We start from the raw sequence: 17,616 nt of genomic DNA, 5'->3' as shown, positions 1-17,616 counted from the left end.
ATTACTTTACAGCCTGAATGGCTCATCACCATTCAGAAATTAAAATTGTCAATGCTAGCAGCTCAAGCTAGAAATAAAATTCAAGACAGGTGCAAAGAGTTGAGCATGAACTTTTCTGTGTCCCAGTCAAGAGGCTGAGCGCTTCCAGCGACTGTGGTCCCAGCTGGTAGGTTCTGCGTGCTAGTACTGTTTCCTGGGAATGTGGCAGACCAGGTACAGATACCATCTGCAACAGAAGGCATTTTTCTTAAAGCATTTCATTTATAGCAGGTATGACTTTCATCTTTCTGTGGTTGAGTAGCATTAATTTACTTTTTTTTTTTTTTGAATGAATGAGCCAGATGAGAAAGTGGCAAACAGAAAACTGAGCTGGTATGTTGTTGTTCCTCAAGGTGTTGTTACAGTGAAAGCTTTTTAAAGCCAAACCAATCCCTATCTCTAACAGTTGTTAAATTTTTTTCAGACATGTTTTTTTCATTGTTCTAGTCAAAATGTGTGTTCCACTACTGTTACTAAAGCTGTGAGGCTTCACTTAACACGCATTTTCTGTATTTCAGAAACCGAAGTAACAGGGCACACCACAAATATTACTAATCTCCCTCCTGAAGTAATGGTGACCATTTTCAGTTACCTTAACCCCCAAGAGTTATGTCAGTGTAGTCAAGTAAGCACTGAATGGTCACAGTTGGCTAAAACTGGATCTCTGTGGAAACATCTTTACCCTGTTCGCTGGGCCAGAGGTAAGTTACATTTAGCTCCTTTGAAAGCACATCAGCCTGTAAAAAAGAGTGTTTTAGTATAGGCTGAGCCTGACAGCTGAGCACATGAGGTGTACTTTTCTGACAAGGACAGTGTCCTGAAACTTGATTTAGTGTTAAAAATACCCAAAACAAACATCTTGTAGAATTAAGAAATGAGAAGTTGTCTTGGGTGAAACTCATGAGTACGTTTTGTATCCAGTTTACCTAATTTTACTGAGGTAAAACCCCCCCTTTTTTGCTTGTATGAATGCTAATATGTTCACTAATACAACATCCAAATTATTTAATAATCTAAGGAATTCTGAATGATAAATGCTGCTGTTACATTTATATCACTAGAATTATTAGGTTACTAGGTAGAAATGAAATGCATAACTGCAGAAAGGAGTGCAGTTCTAATAACTAGTGTTTCCTCACGTTCTAGTGAAGCTTCAAAGAAAACAGAATGAAAGTTTAGGTGTAGTAGTGGTTCTTTAGGTATATTACTTCAGTAGCTTCTACTGCAGTAAGGGTTTTTTTCCCCTCAAACTGTTGTGTTAATTACAATTTCCTGTTGAGAAGTGTGACCTTTGCAAAAGTACCTGTTCAAATAGACAAAATACTCTGTATTCCAGTGAGGTCAGTTACAAGTCATCAGAGTGTATTTGTAGCTTTATGTCCATATTTATGTGAGTATTAAAGTATCACTGGAGTATGGAACTGCAGGCTTCACAGTGCTGCCATGTCAATGTAGTTCAGTAAAAGGAGAACGTCTATGCTATTTAATAATTTTTTTTATGCCTTTAAGATTTTAAGAGAGAAAACTGTGTTTATAGCTGTGTTTATATAACTTAGCTTTAGAGATACATAAAAACTAAAAACTTCCTTATGGGTTCTAAAATTTGTACAAGGCAGAGAGGAATTAAATAACTTTTTGGTCTGATTTTTTTTGTTTTTGTTTGGGTAAATCTTCCTGAAAATGATAGTTTGGTTCCTGAGCTTCCAAAGACTGAGTAGAGAGGCTCCAAAGTTCAAATTCTTAAATTTGCCTTTGCAATATAGTTGTCTTGATAATTCAGTGCTGCACACACACACACAAAAGATAACTGACAACTGCTTAAAATGAATGGTTTAAACCTGGTTTGGCACAACAGGAAGCTGGTATCATGATTTACTGTTTGTACTTCTACAGTTGTTTGTGCAGAAGTGCACTAAACTTGGTGGAAGCTTCTCAGATGGGATTTACTGCCACAGGGAGAGGAAAAGAATTGTAGTTTTATTTAGGCTTAGTTAAATTCTTGACTTTTTTTTTCCCCTCCTAGTACACAGGCTTCTGAAGGCTTCTGAGGCTTCTTATGTAATACGAAGATGGGTTAAAGATGATGGGAAATGTTACCAAAACTTCATGGTTGATAATTAATTATGATTTCATTGTCATTGTGTTATTCACAGAAGAAACCTTGTTCTTTTAGATACTACTCAATAGGAGTTGCTCTTGCTCTAGGAAGAGTAGAGTTCCCCTCTACAGAGACAGTTAAATAAGATGGTTTGTTTTTCAGCCTGTTTGTTTTCAGAGCATGTTTCCCTTAACATCAAGGGAGGCAGCAGAGCTGCTTACCCTGAGCCCAGCACTGCCAAATATCCAAACCCGACGTAAATTAATGCCTGTGCACCCTGAGGGGGAAGGGGTTCTCCACTAGCTAAAGCAGCAGAGCTGTTGCTGATCTTCAGGTTCATCCAGATGTTCTAAAAAAATGATTGTGTATTGATTTGAGTTATATATGTGTTACAGGTACTGTGTAGCTGTTTTAAGTAGGCTACCTTTGGAATTTGGCTTTTGTAATCTTGGAGTTGTCATGCAGGGACTAAAACCAGGCTGGTTAACTGTATATTTGTGATATTCCAGAGGAAAAGAGAGATGTCTTCAACCAAGTGTTACACTAAAATCTGATTAATAATGTATTTACCAGAAGGGACTTGAGCACCAAGACAGTCCAAATATTCCATGATTGTTTCTGGTATTTTTGTGATCATATTGTTCCCTACTAAGCAAATAAGGATAGCAGGCATGTCTCATGCGTAGTAGGCCGTGAGTTCTGGGATGGTACTGAAACTGTTCCAAGAATCTTTTGAAGCTTAAAGATAAAGATCAAGCAAAAAATTATTTTAAGGTTTAGTCCAGTCTTAGTTGAGATGAATTCAAAATTCATTTATATCTCTTAAATCAGGTCAGAGTATACTGAAATGCTATCAGTGCTGATTTCTGCTGCAGTGAGAAATTTTTATTAACTTCTTATCCTTCTTTTTGGGGGATGGTGTTGAGTAGGTGATTGGTATAGTGGTCCTGCGGCAGATACTGAGACAGAACCTGATGAGGAATGGGTGAAAAATAGAAAAGATGAAAGTCGTGCTTTTCAGGAATGGGATGAAGATGCTGACATCGATGAATCTGGTAGGTAAAATTTATTTTGGTGAAGTGTTATTTTTTTCCTGAAGATGACATAGCTATAAGAAACAAGCTGAGCATTAAAACAAGAGATGGAGGTTGGTAGGAGAGAAGCAGGCATCTGATTTGAATGACTGGAATTAATTTGTCTAGGAAAGAAGAAACATAAGAGCAGGTAGAAGAGTTACAGGGATGTGGAGGTGAAAGCTAGGCTTCATCTCGTCAGAAAGTTTGGATGAATCATCTTGTGTGCTGGTGCACTCTAGGCTTGATTTAAAATTTGTTTTAAGCTGTGAAATCATGGAGATATGTGTAGATATATATATGTATATACACACATACACATGATATGAAATGCCATGTGAGATAGTATTTTGATATCTAAAGCAAGTTGGTGGAAACAGCTGTCCTGGGCTGCCCTGAGCAGTATATAATCTCTAGGAAATATTTCTCCAAGTCCTTTAATGATTTTTTCTCTCTGGGTTTATTTTGCAGAAGAAGCAGCTGAAGATTCACTTGCCATTAATATAGCACAAATGGAAAAACGTTTACTTCATGGCCTCATTCATCATGTCCTCCCGCTTGTAGGCTCCTCAGTAAAGACACTGGTATTGGCCTACAGCTCTGCAGTGTCCAGCAAAATGGTGTGTAATTTGAAACTTGCGTTTAATAATTGTGACTGTGTAGTCTTTAATAACTGACATGCTTGGGTAGTGTAAGTGGGTTGCAGTCCAAAATAATTCTAATTTGTAAATTATCTGTAGACACTGTGTGTAGCCTTAGTGGCTTGTATCATTACTGATTATTTTCTGTTCTTTTTTCAGGTTAGACAGATCTTGGAGCTTTGCCCCAACTTGGAATATTTGGATCTCACTCAAACCGATATTTCTGACTCTGTATTTGAAAGGTTAGATAATTGTTGTTTCCATTAAAAAGAAAATTATAATCCATCTTTTTGATTGGGGTGGAAGGGGGGAAACATTAGAACACTTCTTAGTTCATTGCCAAGAAAGAAAGAGAAATCAAATATGTAAATCCCATGTGTCTTGTGACTAAGAACTTAACCAGAGTAACATCACTGAAACAGCAAGTGAGACATGTAACTTTGTAGTGGCCATTTAAAATTCTGTCTTCACTATTGGATACTTTTTGCCTGTCAGTGTGTAACTGTCCGTAACAATAGTTGTATTTTTGCTCTAGTATTAACAACCTGTCCACAGATTTTTATGGAGTTGCTCAGTTAAGGAAGTTCTTTTGGTCTTCTATAGTTGGAAGAGTGTAGAATAATGCTATTTGAGACACTCAAATCAAATCGTAGGCAAAGCTCTAAGGCTTCGATATTTTGTCTGTGGATTCCTGAGTTTTACTGTGGCTTGCAGAAATGTCATTGATGTCAGTAGGATGGTGTGTGGATGCAGAGCCTGCACCAGTGGGTCTTACTGTGGTATTGAAAGTCAGCAGGTATTTATTCAGTATTCTGCATTTACATCATGGAGCGCTTTCAGGTAGTGTGAACACCACAGAAAATCTTACCAGCATGGATGCTGGTAGCAATACCCTGCAGCTTGTATAAGAAGTTTCATTTGTAATCAAAGCTTTATAGAATTTCCAGGGCTCAGAAGTCGATCTTTGTGAGTTTTTGCCAATATATAGTAAAATTTATCTTATTTGCCACTCCTTTTCTATTTGTACTTACAGGGCTCCAATTTCTGACTCAGAAAATGAGTTTGGCTTGCTCTAAATAGAAAGAAACACTTACAGAAAGTAAATTATAGTAACATTAACTATGGATAGGTAGTCAGTTAAATCACTTATATACTTTTATAGCTAATAATGTGTAAGTATTACTGTAGATAAAATTTGTATTCCAAAAGGAGAGACTGAGGGAGTAAGCTTTTGTTAAAATGAAAAAGTCTGATTTCTAATTGATTATGGAATAGTTAGAAACACATGATCTGTTTCAGGAATCCATGTAGTGTTCCTGGAAGAAATGGGAAAGGCCAGGGGGACATATGATCTAAGTACACTGGCATTTCAGTATGTGTAGTCTGCCGAACTTGAGAAACATAAAATCCTAGAAATTACAACTGCTACCATACTTCAAACTGAATATGGAATCTCAGATGTACTTCTGGGGAGGTGGATGTGGGTGAAATTTGCTAGTTCACTGTTTTCAGTCTTTTGAGAAGTAACTTTGATGTTGAGTAATTCAGATGTCTTGGAAGCTTCTGTTGAGTATAGTGCAGTTGTTTTTTTTTTTTGTTTTTATATGTGTATTTGGTGCTTGCAGTTGATCTATTATTCAAACATTTGTTCAGTATATAGCAAATTTGGACTTCTTTTAAGTGTCAGTATATGGAGAAATAGAAGTTGTTAATGATTCATGAATGATTTCACGTTTCTCTAGCATAATTTTTCTAGGCATATATAGAGCACTTGGAATATCTAATCTGTCTGGGGTAGCTTCTTTGAATTTTATGAGAATTAATATAGTACTTATGAAATGTTCTTTCATATATTTAGCCTTAACAGCTATTTCTGAGCAAAAACTAAAAAAACTCAACCACCAACAAACCAAACCACTTTTTTTTTCCCCCCTATTTCAGTTGGTGTTCAGTTGGGTATTGTCAAAATCTGCGCCACCTTGATCTGTCTGGATGTGAAAAAATCACAGATGTGGCTATAGAGAGGATTTCCAGAGCTCTGGGTATCATATCAACTCATCATACCAGAGGTATTCTGAAAAGCTGCAGGAACAGGAACGTTAAGACTTTGTGGAAAAACAGAGAGATTACTCTGCAGTCCAACCAGAAGTATAATGGTTTGCATGAAATCAGCAATGAAAATCTCATTCACGGAGGAAATGGTGAGCAACACTGGACTAAACCTGAAGGCTCAGAAAACTTCAATTCTGCTTATGTGTGGATGCTAGATGCAGATGATTTAGCTGACATTGAAGATGCTGCAGAGTGGAAACACAGAAATGTTGAAGGATTTTGTCTTATGGAACCAACATCCCATGTTAATTGTTCTGCATTGTGCTACAGTAGAGACATTTATGGGTTAAGGACTAGAGGGTGGCAGCAGCACTGTCCTTCTACTGACTTGATTTACTGCGGTCACTCGTTTTGTTGTGCTGGGACAGCACTAAGAACTATTCAAGCACTTCCAGAGTCCTCTGCACTGTGTAAGAAACCAATAAGGACTAAACAGTCAGAGAAAAAAGACTCTGCATACTCTGGGAGTGAAAAAACAGATGAAGAGACTGCACGAGTTCTTCAGTTTCTCAGTCTGTCAGGCTGTTACCAGATAACAGACCGTGCTCTCAGGTGAGGAGACTTTTTCAAACTATTTTGCTGCAGGATATTTTTTCTGACTTTATTTGTTGGGCCATTTTGGGATGAATCTGCCTCATTTCAGTAGAAACATTTTTATTGAAGAAACTGGTGAGTTTTAAGTGGTCTTTGCTTCTTAAATATTTACAGTCCTAGATTGAAAAACTTCTTCCAGCTTTTCTTTTGGAGATAGCAGCAAAATCTTTTATATCTGTCTTCTGAAGTAAAGTATTTTGTGAATTTGTTGTTCTAGACAGTATTAATGCTTTTAGATTTGATCTTTAGTGATTTCTTGTTAAGAAATTGTGTTGATTCACCAATTTTTTCATTATGCTTGCCAGTATGATTGAAACTTTGTAAAACTGGAGTAAATCTTGATTAACTTATCTAGATAATGACATAATTTATGGACAGCCTGAATCAATGGGCTGAGGCCAATTGTCTGTTCAATGAGATGAAGTGCCAGGTTCTGCCCTTGGGTCACAAAAACCACAGGCAGTGCCACAGGCTGGGGACAGAGTGGCTAGGAAGCAGCATGGTGGAAAAGGACCTGGGGGTGCTGTTTGACAGTGACTGAACATGAGCCAGGTGTGCCCAGGTGGCACCTGGCCTGTATCAGCAGTAGTGTGCCCAGGACCAGGGTTGTGACTGTCCCTTTGTTCTTGGCACTGGTGAGGCCACACCTCAAACCCTGTGCTCACTTTTGGACCCCTCACTGCAAAAAAGGCATTGGAGGGGCTGAAGTGTACCTAGAGAAGGGCAGTGGAGCTGGGGAAGGGTCTGGAACACAGGTCTGGTAAGGAGTGGCTGGGGTTGCTCAGCCTGCAGAAAAGGAGGCTCAGGGGTGATCTTCCTGCTTGCGTTGCACCAGAGGATGTTTGGATTGGCCGTTAGGAAAAAAATGTTCACTGAAAGGGTTTTCACGCATTGGAAGAGGCTGCCATGGGAAGTGGCATACCTGGAGGTATTCAAAGGATGTGACACTTGGTGATGTTAGTGGTGGATTGGGCAGTGCTGGGTTAACAGTTGGATATGTTTATCCCAAGAGTCTTTCCCAACCCAAATGATTCTATGCTAATTCTGTATGTGCAGAACAACATGTTCAGTGTGACCTCATATAACAGTTAAAGGAGGAGAAAAAAAATGTTTGACTTGAACATTGAGATTGAGTTACAGAATTTTCTCTGCCATTTGCTGTTAATACTTCATATTGTCAGAAAAAGTAGTTAATGCTTCATACTCAAAATGGGATGAGGCTGAGGTACTTGCAACTCCTGCTCAGGTGTGCTGCAGCACGTAGGGCTAATTAAAGCTTCTTGGAGTGGGAAGACTTCATGAATACCTGTGCTGTTTGCTGTAGTTAAGTGAGGAATACTGTGAGGTGCTGCTGGCATCAGTTTATCTCTCCTGAGATTCTGTCCCCATTTGATGGTCATGAGTAACAGCTATTCAGATGTCTCCTGTGGTTCTTCTGACACTCTCACTCACCAGTGTTACCCTTGCTCAGAGTATGCTTCAGATATCTGGGCTTTGTGTTGGAGCTTGTTTCTCTTTTGAGTGTTGCAGTGTCCTGACAAATTCTGTTATGTGTGGATTAGATTGTGCTTTCTGTATTTTACATGTTAACTGGTCTGGTTTTTCATGACTCAGTAATGGTGGAGCAAAGGGAGGTTTGGTTACTGAGTCATGCCAAGCATTTAATTGCATTGCTGGTTTCCCATTGGGGCTTTTTGGGTAAAAGTATTTGGGAACTGAGAGTATGTTGCAACAAGTGCTTCTTGTAGTCACAAGAATACTTGGAGTCCCTCAGGAAAGAGAGTGAAACCCTCTAATACAAACATGTGCCAGTCCATTTATTTCATGTAAGCTGTTACCTGATAGCTGTTTTTGTGGCCAGCAGTTCTACTTCTGCCTGCTGCCAGGAGAAGCTTGTACAGTGATGTTCTGAAGGCATCTTCAGTTTTATGTCCTGGCTTGAATTTGCAGTTTGCTGAATCAAGCCTCGCGGTTTCTTTTTGGGTGAGTGAGCTTGTTTCTGCTTGAACTTGGGCTGGCTGCTCCATGAACTTGCAGAGAAGAGAGCAGGGTCACATGGAGTAATTGCTCAGGTGTGGTACATCCATGTGCCTGTTGCATCAGCAGCCAAATTCTCTTGCACTCAGGGGAAAGCTAGAGAATTACATTTGAACAATAAGATGGTGTGTTGGCAGAGAGAAGCTCTGCTGTCAGTCGTAGAAAAACACAAATTTGGATTCCAAAGTAAGTTTAGTAAAAATAAGTTTCAAACTTTGGGAAGCATAGTGCACCAAACTTGGGAGTGTCATGTTCTAGTGTGAGATGAGGAATATACATCACCTTGGAAGAGCTGACAGAATCATTGGTATTTTGAAGAAGAATGGCTTTATAGTTCTTTGAAATAGTTGGTCATCTCTGGCGTCATCCATAAAAAAATGGTTTCCCACTGAAGTTTGTCTACAGGAATTGTTAGCTTATGTAGAAATCTGATCATTTTTGAGGTCTGTTGTGTGGCTTCAGGGATGATCCCCCTTTTAAAAGAGAATATAGAAGTGCCAGGTTTGAAACTCCGTGGTTCGTAAGAGGGAGGTCTGTCAGAGGTTTAGTAGGTCTGTGGTGGGGTGATGTAGCGGGGTCCGTGCCACACCACGCGTGCTCTTACCGCGTCTCTTCTGTGTGTCCACAGGGCATTGACTCTGGGAGGAGGACTGCCGCATTTGGAGCACCTGAACCTCTCGGGGTGTCTCACTGTAACTGGTGCAGGCCTGCAGGAGTTAGTTTCTGCATGCCCCTCTCTAAAAGATGAACACTTTTACTACTGTGACAACATTAACGGTAATGTCTTTCTATGAAGATGTGATGCTTTTCTGGGGAGTGATGTTCGGTGTAGGGGCTTCTTTAAGGAAGAAGAACCACCAAAACCTCACTTTTTTTTTTTTATGTTTATGTAGCACTGAGTTGCACAGATTAATTGCAAAATTAAGACACTTAAATCAGTTTTACCTAATTTTTTTTTTTTTTTTTCTGTTGTGACACTAGTACAGTTCTGTATTACATAGGAAAACATTTTTAGTGCCTGTATCTCTTAACTTAGTGTAGCATAACTAATAGGGATAGAAAGTAATTCTCCATATAGCTGCTATTACAGACTTGCCTGTTCATCTCTCCACTGTAAACCATGCAGTTTTATGTTTTCTGTATGTTCATAACCTCAGACAGAGGCTTCATTAGGTTGGTTCCAAAGCAGGGATTTTTAGGAAACCGATGATGTGTTTTGCCATGCAAACCTCCCATATTGCACTGATTCTGGTATAGGGTATTTTTCATTCTATCATTACATGTCCTTATGGAAAATGTAATTCACATTTTTTTCTGGTTTTGCCTGAGTTAGTAACTTAGGGATGGATCTAAGCTGGAGAAGGATCTGTATAAATACATAAAATCTTTTCATGGTGCAAGTCTTTTTAGTGTTTACCACACTGGAATTCAGTGTGTGAATTTAAAACAGGTAAGTGCAACAGAAGGCGAGGGAAAAAGAAGATGATAACCAGGTTCACAGGCCTGTACAAGCTAATTGTGTGTAAACCAAAATTGTATTACCTGGTAGTTTGTGAAGTCCAGCTCAATAATTCTCATTCATATTGAGATGCAGCCCCAGCCTGGGTACCAGATGCCAGAGCTTTGGTACTGCAGGTAAAGTTATGGATATTTGGGTATTCAGTCCATTGAAATCGATGTAAGATGATGCACTTGGATTGGATCATAATATTAGAAGTGAAAGTCTTAAATCTTACTTTGTTTCCATAGTTTTTGCATTTTATGCACTTCTTTGACACGGTGGTTTGTTTTTTTTTTCTTTTGAGACACTTGCTTATTGTTACTTCCTTGCATTCCATTTAGACTACAGCATTTAAAAATCGATTTTCTGTAGTCTTTCATTTCCACCTGAAAATTTTAAGGTTTTTTTTTTTCTTAATCCTTTGCTGACTCTTTACTGCAGTATGTTGAGTTTAAAGATGTCTTCAACCCCAGTTAGAAGCCTTTTCCTTTTACGTCTGATTGCTTGATACTTTTCCTCTGTTTATACTTCTGTCAGTAATACCAGACATAATTTGTCCTCAAAGATTTCTGTTTTTCATCTTGTCCCTATAAAATACACCATAGCATCATCTTTGTATTTGTTTACAATGCCCAAATCTGTGTGTGAGCCCACCACTTTAAAGCTTGGCTGTTTCATGGTATCTTCAAGAAATTACTTTCATTTAAACAGAGTATTTTTTAATTATTCTGTAAAATTGTATGATCCTCTTCCTGTTTATTTCCTTCTTTTTATTGCCTGCTGGAATCTGTCAGCTTATAAGCTCTGCTTGGGTCTCTAAAGCATCATGCATGCCTTTAGTTCAACAGTTACTGCTGTAGAGAGAAATGCACAGGACAGTGAGGCTGTAATGGTCTGACTTCTTACATCTGTTGAGAAATAATGTCATCTTAGAAGTTTATGGCTTTATGGAAAGTAGTCTTTATAAATGAATCCCCTGCAGTTTTGTCTGGGTTTTGTTTCTTTCAATCAAACTTCATTGTGTCAGGGCTGTTCAGTGTGAAACTGATGCCTTATTCCATTCTGTGGGCAGCACGATTCCTACAACAGCTGTTTCTGTATCATTTGGCATTTCTGAAGTAACTTGGGAAAGCAGTAGCTGTTTCATTTAAATCAATCCATATCTGAAGCTGTTTGTTTATTTGCACATTTACAGATTGTATTCCTATCTGCTGCACAAAGTTTATGGATCTGTAAGCATGTACAGAATAATTTAATAATTTTCTTTGCCCATCAGCTTATCAGTGATTTTTTTTTAGGGAAGGAGGTGTATTCTGTGATCAGAGGTTGGAAAACCTGTTGGTCTTGCAGAAAAGAAATGGAGCCAAGAGCATGGAATTTTGCCATCTATGAATAATAAAGATACAACTCTGTCATCTGCTGATGAATAAGTGCTTTATTTTTGCCTGCAGCTTATTTTCCGATTATTTTTTTCCCTATAAACACTAAGGCTGATGGGGCCCCTTAGACACAACTCAACTTCATTGTGGAATTTCTTTGTGGAGGGCTTAATGCACACATTTGGGCATATTGGTTGCAATTTTTGTATTTTCATCAGATGCTGCTCTACATTTTTAGTAGAGCAAGACTAGAAAGGTAGAGCAGCTATGGTGAGGTAGTTTGGTTTGAGTCTGACTGCTGTTGCACACCAGTAAAATGGTACAGGTTTAATGGCCAGAAACCATGGGTTTGCACACATTTTCAGATCTATTTTGTTTGTTTACTGTTAATTTCACTTCTGTTTTTGGTTTGCATGCTAATGTTTAGAATCTCTTATATTTTTCACAATGCTGAAGACTTCGAGTTAGATAACCCTCAGCTGCAGCTGAAAAAAAATCTGTCAATGTACGTCCCTTCTAATGGCTTATTTTATTTGTCTAAAACAAATTTAGTTGTGGATTACACTGAACTCATCAAGACGAGTTTAATGTTTGAGTTACATCTTGCCATTTAGTTCTTATTTTCCTAAGGCTGTTTTGTCCAGCTCCAAACATTCTTCTGACTTGCTTCTCCATTTCAACACCTGGAGTGCTTTCAGCTTTGGCATTAGAAAAAATGGGGCTCCCTAATTTCTGCAGCAGTACCTCTTTGCAGCATTTAAGTATGATTCAGTTTCTAGAGTTTTTTAAAATTATGTGGTACCTAGGTTCTGTAATTAAAGAGATAGGGCATTAATGAAATAAAGTTTGATTCTAATGATTTACTCTTCCGACATTCAAAATGTCACTGGTCATAGTTGATCTGTCATTAAGCAGTCAAGACTTTGCAAGTTCTTTAAAGGTGTATGGACTGCTCTGCAGAGTTATGTGGGAACACGGTGTTCTAAGAGTTAGATCTCAGTCTAAATTCTACAGATTCTAGATTACCAAGTTACTCACAAATATCTGAAAGGATATTATATGGTGGTGGCAGCTAGTTGCCCTGGCAGGAGTGGTTCTTTTTACCACGGTCTTGATCCATATTGTAATGTATTCTTGGTGCAATGCCACACTTGATTTTAGGGAATTCTGACTAATTTTTTTCTGCTAGTAAATGTAACAAAATGGAGTAACCAAATAGCTCTGCTCCTATCTTACATTACCAAACGTGTTTATATGTTCACCACAAGTAAACAGACCTCACCTCTATTCTGAGTCCCCTAAGCATGTGAGTAATTGGATGTGCATGTAAAGAGCATTATAGTAATCCAGTTTAGAAGTAACTAAACCAGTAACGTAGACTGTGGAAGGTTAGATGAGAATCTGATTAATTTTGCTTTCCCAGGTGAACCCAAAACACATTTAATTTAGCACTTCACTGCTAGCACTTATAAAGCCTTCACAGTCAGAAGGACCCTTTTGAAATACACTTCTCCTTATGATCCACTGCATGTACTGTTCCTTCCATCACATGTTGTTTTAAAAGACTACATTTTGGGCTCCTTGTTAAATCCAGCAGCGGTGGTATCTGGCTCATCCCTTTCAAGATGTTTATTACATGAGCTAGAACTTGACACTGCAAACAGCCAGTGGTTGCTTGCTATAACTGCCCATCAGAACTGTCAAAGTTCATTCAGAATCATCAGCTGGTCCTCCAAGCGTGCAGTATGTGAACTTGCTGTATGTAGGTGCAGTGTCCTCCGAGATACACTGTGCATTGCTAACTGGGCTGTGCTGAAAGCAAGAATGGGCAAATGAAGATGGGAGATAGTGGAACAGGTTGCCCAGAAAGGTGGTGCAAGACTCGTGCCTGGACATATTTGGGGTTAGGCTGAAAGGGGTTTCTGAGCAACCTGACCTAGTTGAAGATGTGCCTGATTATTGCAAGGGGTTTAGAACTAGATGGCTTTTCAAGGTCCCTTCCAACCCAAAGTATTCTGTGGAAGTAATTAATCTCCACTGTTAGGCTGAAATTACCATCCCACTGGACAACATAAAAGGAATATATGCAGTTACCATATTGCTTAACCTCATCAGTGAGGTGAGAGAAGTTGGAGACCTCATACACAGAGTCCAGAGGAAACAGAAGACTGCTCTTTTGGCAAGATTAAAGAGGCCATTTGAATTAAACAGAGAGAACTCTAAAGCAAAGTCCAGTCCAAATGAGGTCAGTAGCAAAGACTGGGAAGGTCAGAGGTTATGAAGCCAAAGAGATGTAGCCAAAGGTCAGTGGTAGTAAATAAAGCCAGGGAAACAAACCCAGTGTCTGTGGCTGTCAAGAGTAAAGGCATTTTAATTATGTTGTCTGTATCAAATGTAAAAAAGATCAAACGAAGGAGCAATAGGGATTTTATAGAGGAGCTAAATTACTTGTGAGGGAGGAGATCAACTGACATGTCAAACTATAAATAACTCAAATCCAGATAGCCTTCCTGTTAAAACAACCATTAATGATACTTACTACCTTGCTATAGTAAGAGCATGAAATATCCTCCAAGTGGTGGGAATTGCACTTACATGCTAAGAAAGCGTACAGGGAGGGCAGATTTCAGAAGATGAGGTTGAACCCTGAATGTTTCATTTTATCAAAATTCTTTATTATAGGCCATAAAGGAAAGTTAGTGATGGTATGAGGAGTAGACATGGAGCAAGAAATGCAGTGTGGGAATAAGGGTGAAATTTCACTCTGATATGCTTAATGTCATTTTAAGTCAGTGCCTAATAAATTGGGAAATGAACATAAAAACTTTTCAGATGGTCCAATTTACTTAAAAGTATCCAAGATTTTCAGATCTTAAGTTGCCGTAAGCGTAGTTTATATTTGAAAGCTGAAAGCTAACTAAAGGATAGGAGGAAAGGGAAGGGCTTAATGGTCATTGCTCAGGAGAGGAACCTGAGAGGTGAAAACTTTCTCCCTGTTCCCCTCCCAGGAGTTCTGTGCTGAGATCAGTCTTAATCAGCATTCCCTTATGTTGTGGTTTAAAAAATGCACACAGTAATTTCCACATTTTTGAGTGGTGCTATGTGGTCTTCAGGTAATGATACTGATGCTGATGATTTACAGAAGGACATCTAAGAAGCTTCACTATAGCTGTGTATGTGTTGTTGAATGTCTGGGTGGCTGGGAATAAAATCTGTGATTGCATGAAACTGAATTCAAAGCTGGCAGTTGCAGTGTGGAGATAATGATTTCAGAGAGCTGTTGGTGCTAATTCTGAGATCTTTCCTATTTGCAGCAGCAGCCAAAAAAGCCACCAATGTTACCATCGTCAGGGTGGTGAGAACAAGATAGAGGGTGCTGTGCTTGGTCCTGGAAGCCTTGGGGCACTCACATGTGGAGCGGGTTTGGTTTCCCCATCCTGAGGAGAGTATACACTGGAGTTACAGAAGATACAGAAGAGGCCTTCTAAAAAGTTAGGGAGCTGAACAATCAAAAGGCTGGATGTTTCAATCTGGGAATGAGATGACTGAAAATAGGGCATGACTGTTTACAGAACTGGGAAAGCAGTAAATGAGGTGAATGTGAAGTGGTGGTTCTCCAGATTTTGCAGTGTTAGAGCTCAGGGGCACTGGGTAAAGCTGGTAGTCAATTGAAAGCAGATGCAGAGTGTAGTGAACTTCTGGAACTTGGTCCTGGGGAGTTGTGGAAGGAGGTTTAAAAAGAGGTTAAAAACCCACATGCACAACTGAGCCATAAGCAAATGCTGAAGGAAATGGACTTCAGTTCCTGATGCTGCAATTAGGGTTGCTGGAAAAACACAGAAACTGTGTGTGATAGGCTTATATCCTGTCCCTGGACAACACTTGCTGTTGCCAGTGGTGATGGTAGTGTTAGATGGAGCGTTGGTCAGAACTAGAAGTTTGTATGTTCCAGTTGGGAGCATGAGGAGCAAGAAAAGGATGAAAACTGTTGAATTATACTGAGAATTCCCTTCCTTGGTTCTGTATGTTTTATCAGTAAGCATTTTGCTAGAAATGCGGCAGTTGATTCAGAATCACTGCTGTGCTGCATAGCTGTGGCAGTGATGGGGAAGGTCAGCTACAATTTGGAAAGTGCTGCTGCACAGAACATGCTCTACTAAACCAGATGTTCACAAGCACTGAGCCTCCTTTCTAAAGGACTTAAAAAGAAGATTTCAAACTCTAGCTTGTAAGTGATGTGGAGGATCAAAATTTAGTTCAGGTGAATAAAAATATTTGAAAAGGAAAATGAGTTTATTGACCAGTAAAAAGTTCACTATACCGTAGTCTTTCATTACAGTTTCAGGTTTTTTTAAATCAGTCTCATACATCTTAACTTATTTACAGTATAGTTTTGCTTAGTGGTGTGTGGCATGAAGTAGGAGGCTGGTTTTTAAGACCCCAGATTCTTGGAAATTATTTGAATTATGATTTTACTGGTGAAGGAGGTAAAAAGAGCCAGATACAGCATGGTTCATTAATGGATTTTGTCAGAATTTCTAAATACATTAAAAACACCTGAAATATTTCTTTATTTGTTTCTCATATAATTGGGGAAAATTTGTGTTGTCCTGGTTAGGTTTTCACCAGCTTGTTTGAGTTGGCTCAGCATCCCACTTCCAGTTTTTGTTGTGTGCCAGAGTTCAGCCAGTCTGAGAGTACATAAGTCTCAAAAGTAGGCATATGGCTGCAGGAAATAAAATCCTGTTTGAGTAAATGCAATAATTTCTTATCTCATGGTCACTTTAACATTTTAAATGCAAGAGGTAAGTGAAGGTGGGTAGAGTTACAGTGTTGGTTTGTACTGTCTGTACTTGCAACTCCTTCTTTCTTTCTGAATGGCTCATTTTCAGCCTTATGGCTTCTGATGACTGCCGCGATGCTAAGGTGGTTCTCTCTTTAGTTTTTGAATTTCCAGTCAGGAGTATGTGAGAGTCTGACCAACTGTGAAGTGTTCGTGGAGGAAACAAAAACATTCCAGTCTAAAAAAACGTTTCCATTACACGGACGTGGTTTTGGAGGTTATGGTTTCTTTGATAATGCCATGGTGCCATCATCTGAATTTGAAAAGTGGGAATTAAAAATACCTTGTAAAAAACACTCAGTTCTGAAGCTGTGACAGCTTGTGTAAAGTTGCTCATTTAGTGGTGTTCATGGTATTTCTGTGTAATTTTGGATGTGTTATCTTCATGGGACTGAGCTACAGAGCAAAACTCTTGAAAAGTACCTGTTCTAGGTGATAATACTGGCAGTGTTTTGGATTTCTCAGTGCTGCATGAAGGGTAGTGCATTGTAAAAATGAGACGTTTTCTGACTCACCAGTTTATGAGAATTATGAATCTAAGTAAGTGGCCTTTCCTTCTTTTCACGTTTCTGTTGTTTTTGTGCAGGTCCTCATGCTGAAACCGCCAGTGGATGCCAGAATTTGCAGTGTGGTTTTCGGGCCTGCTGCCGCTCTGGCGAATGACCGCTGACTTCTGATCTTTCGGTCTACTTCATTTAGCTGAGCAGGCTTCCTCTCATGCACTTTACTTACAGTTCGCATCTTGTGTTAACAGTCCTTGGAGTGAGACTTGTTCTACTAGCCTGACCCTGCCCACAACTTCAGAATCTTAATTATGAGTGTACTGTACAGTGTTGTAACAATCTCACAACCTCATTTGGCTTGAAGGGTGTTGGGTTTTATTTTACGTAATTTGGGGAAGATGGGTAAATCTTCAGATTTTCCTCTTTTTTTTGCCACTTTATTCCATTTTTGGCACTTAAATATACTTTACTGAATTATTTTGTCTTAGGCAATTTCTTTTTTTAAATTTTGAATCTGGAAGTACAGTATAAACCTCTGCAGAGAATTTGAATTTTATTGTTTGCATTTGGGTAACAGTTATACATCTGTAGGACCTTGGTTTCTTCCCCTTTCCTGTCATCCTGAAGTTGTTCTTTGTATTGCAGAATTAGGGAAATTGCCACCTTCCTTTTGCATTTGGTTTTGTATTTGGGCTTGAAAGACATACTCAAATAAAACATTCCCACCAATAAAAAAATGTGCGCACCAGTTGAATATCTATGCTTTTGAAGTATAAACTGCCATGCCAGAAGGGTG

General features: G+C 38.9%; 1 protein-coding gene across 6 annotated transcripts in view; it reads left to right on the top strand.

The window, feature by feature from the left end:
- Positions 1-17,568, top strand: part of FBXL5 (F-box and leucine rich repeat protein 5) — a 34,093-nt gene extending 16,525 nt beyond the window's left edge. For 4 of the 6 annotated variants that reach the window (XM_062492682.1, XM_062492684.1, XM_062492685.1 and 1 more), the window contains 7 exons: positions 558-740; positions 3,067-3,192; positions 3,682-3,830; positions 4,011-4,093; positions 5,793-6,515; positions 9,223-9,371; positions 11,394-17,568. In XM_062492682.1, the coding sequence (XP_062348666.1) occupies positions 558-740; positions 3,067-3,192; positions 3,682-3,830; positions 4,011-4,093; positions 5,793-6,515; positions 9,223-9,371; positions 11,394-11,491 (1,511 nt within the window). In that variant the 3' untranslated portion in view covers positions 11,492-17,568. The remainder of the gene's footprint in view (positions 1-557; positions 741-3,066; positions 3,193-3,681; positions 3,831-4,010; positions 4,094-5,792; positions 6,516-9,222; positions 9,372-11,393) is intronic. The other 2 variants (XM_062492681.1, XM_062492683.1) reach the window with 1 other exon arrangement.
- The last annotated feature ends 48 nt before the right edge of the window (positions 17,569-17,616 follow it).

This window comes from Cinclus cinclus, chromosome 5, assembly GCF_963662255.1.
Source record: "Cinclus cinclus chromosome 5, bCinCin1.1, whole genome shotgun sequence".
Classification (NCBI taxonomy): Eukaryota; Metazoa; Chordata; class Aves; order Passeriformes; family Cinclidae; genus Cinclus; species Cinclus cinclus.
Note: the sequence above shows the minus strand (reverse complement) of the source record. Positions and strands in the feature narration are given on the sequence as shown.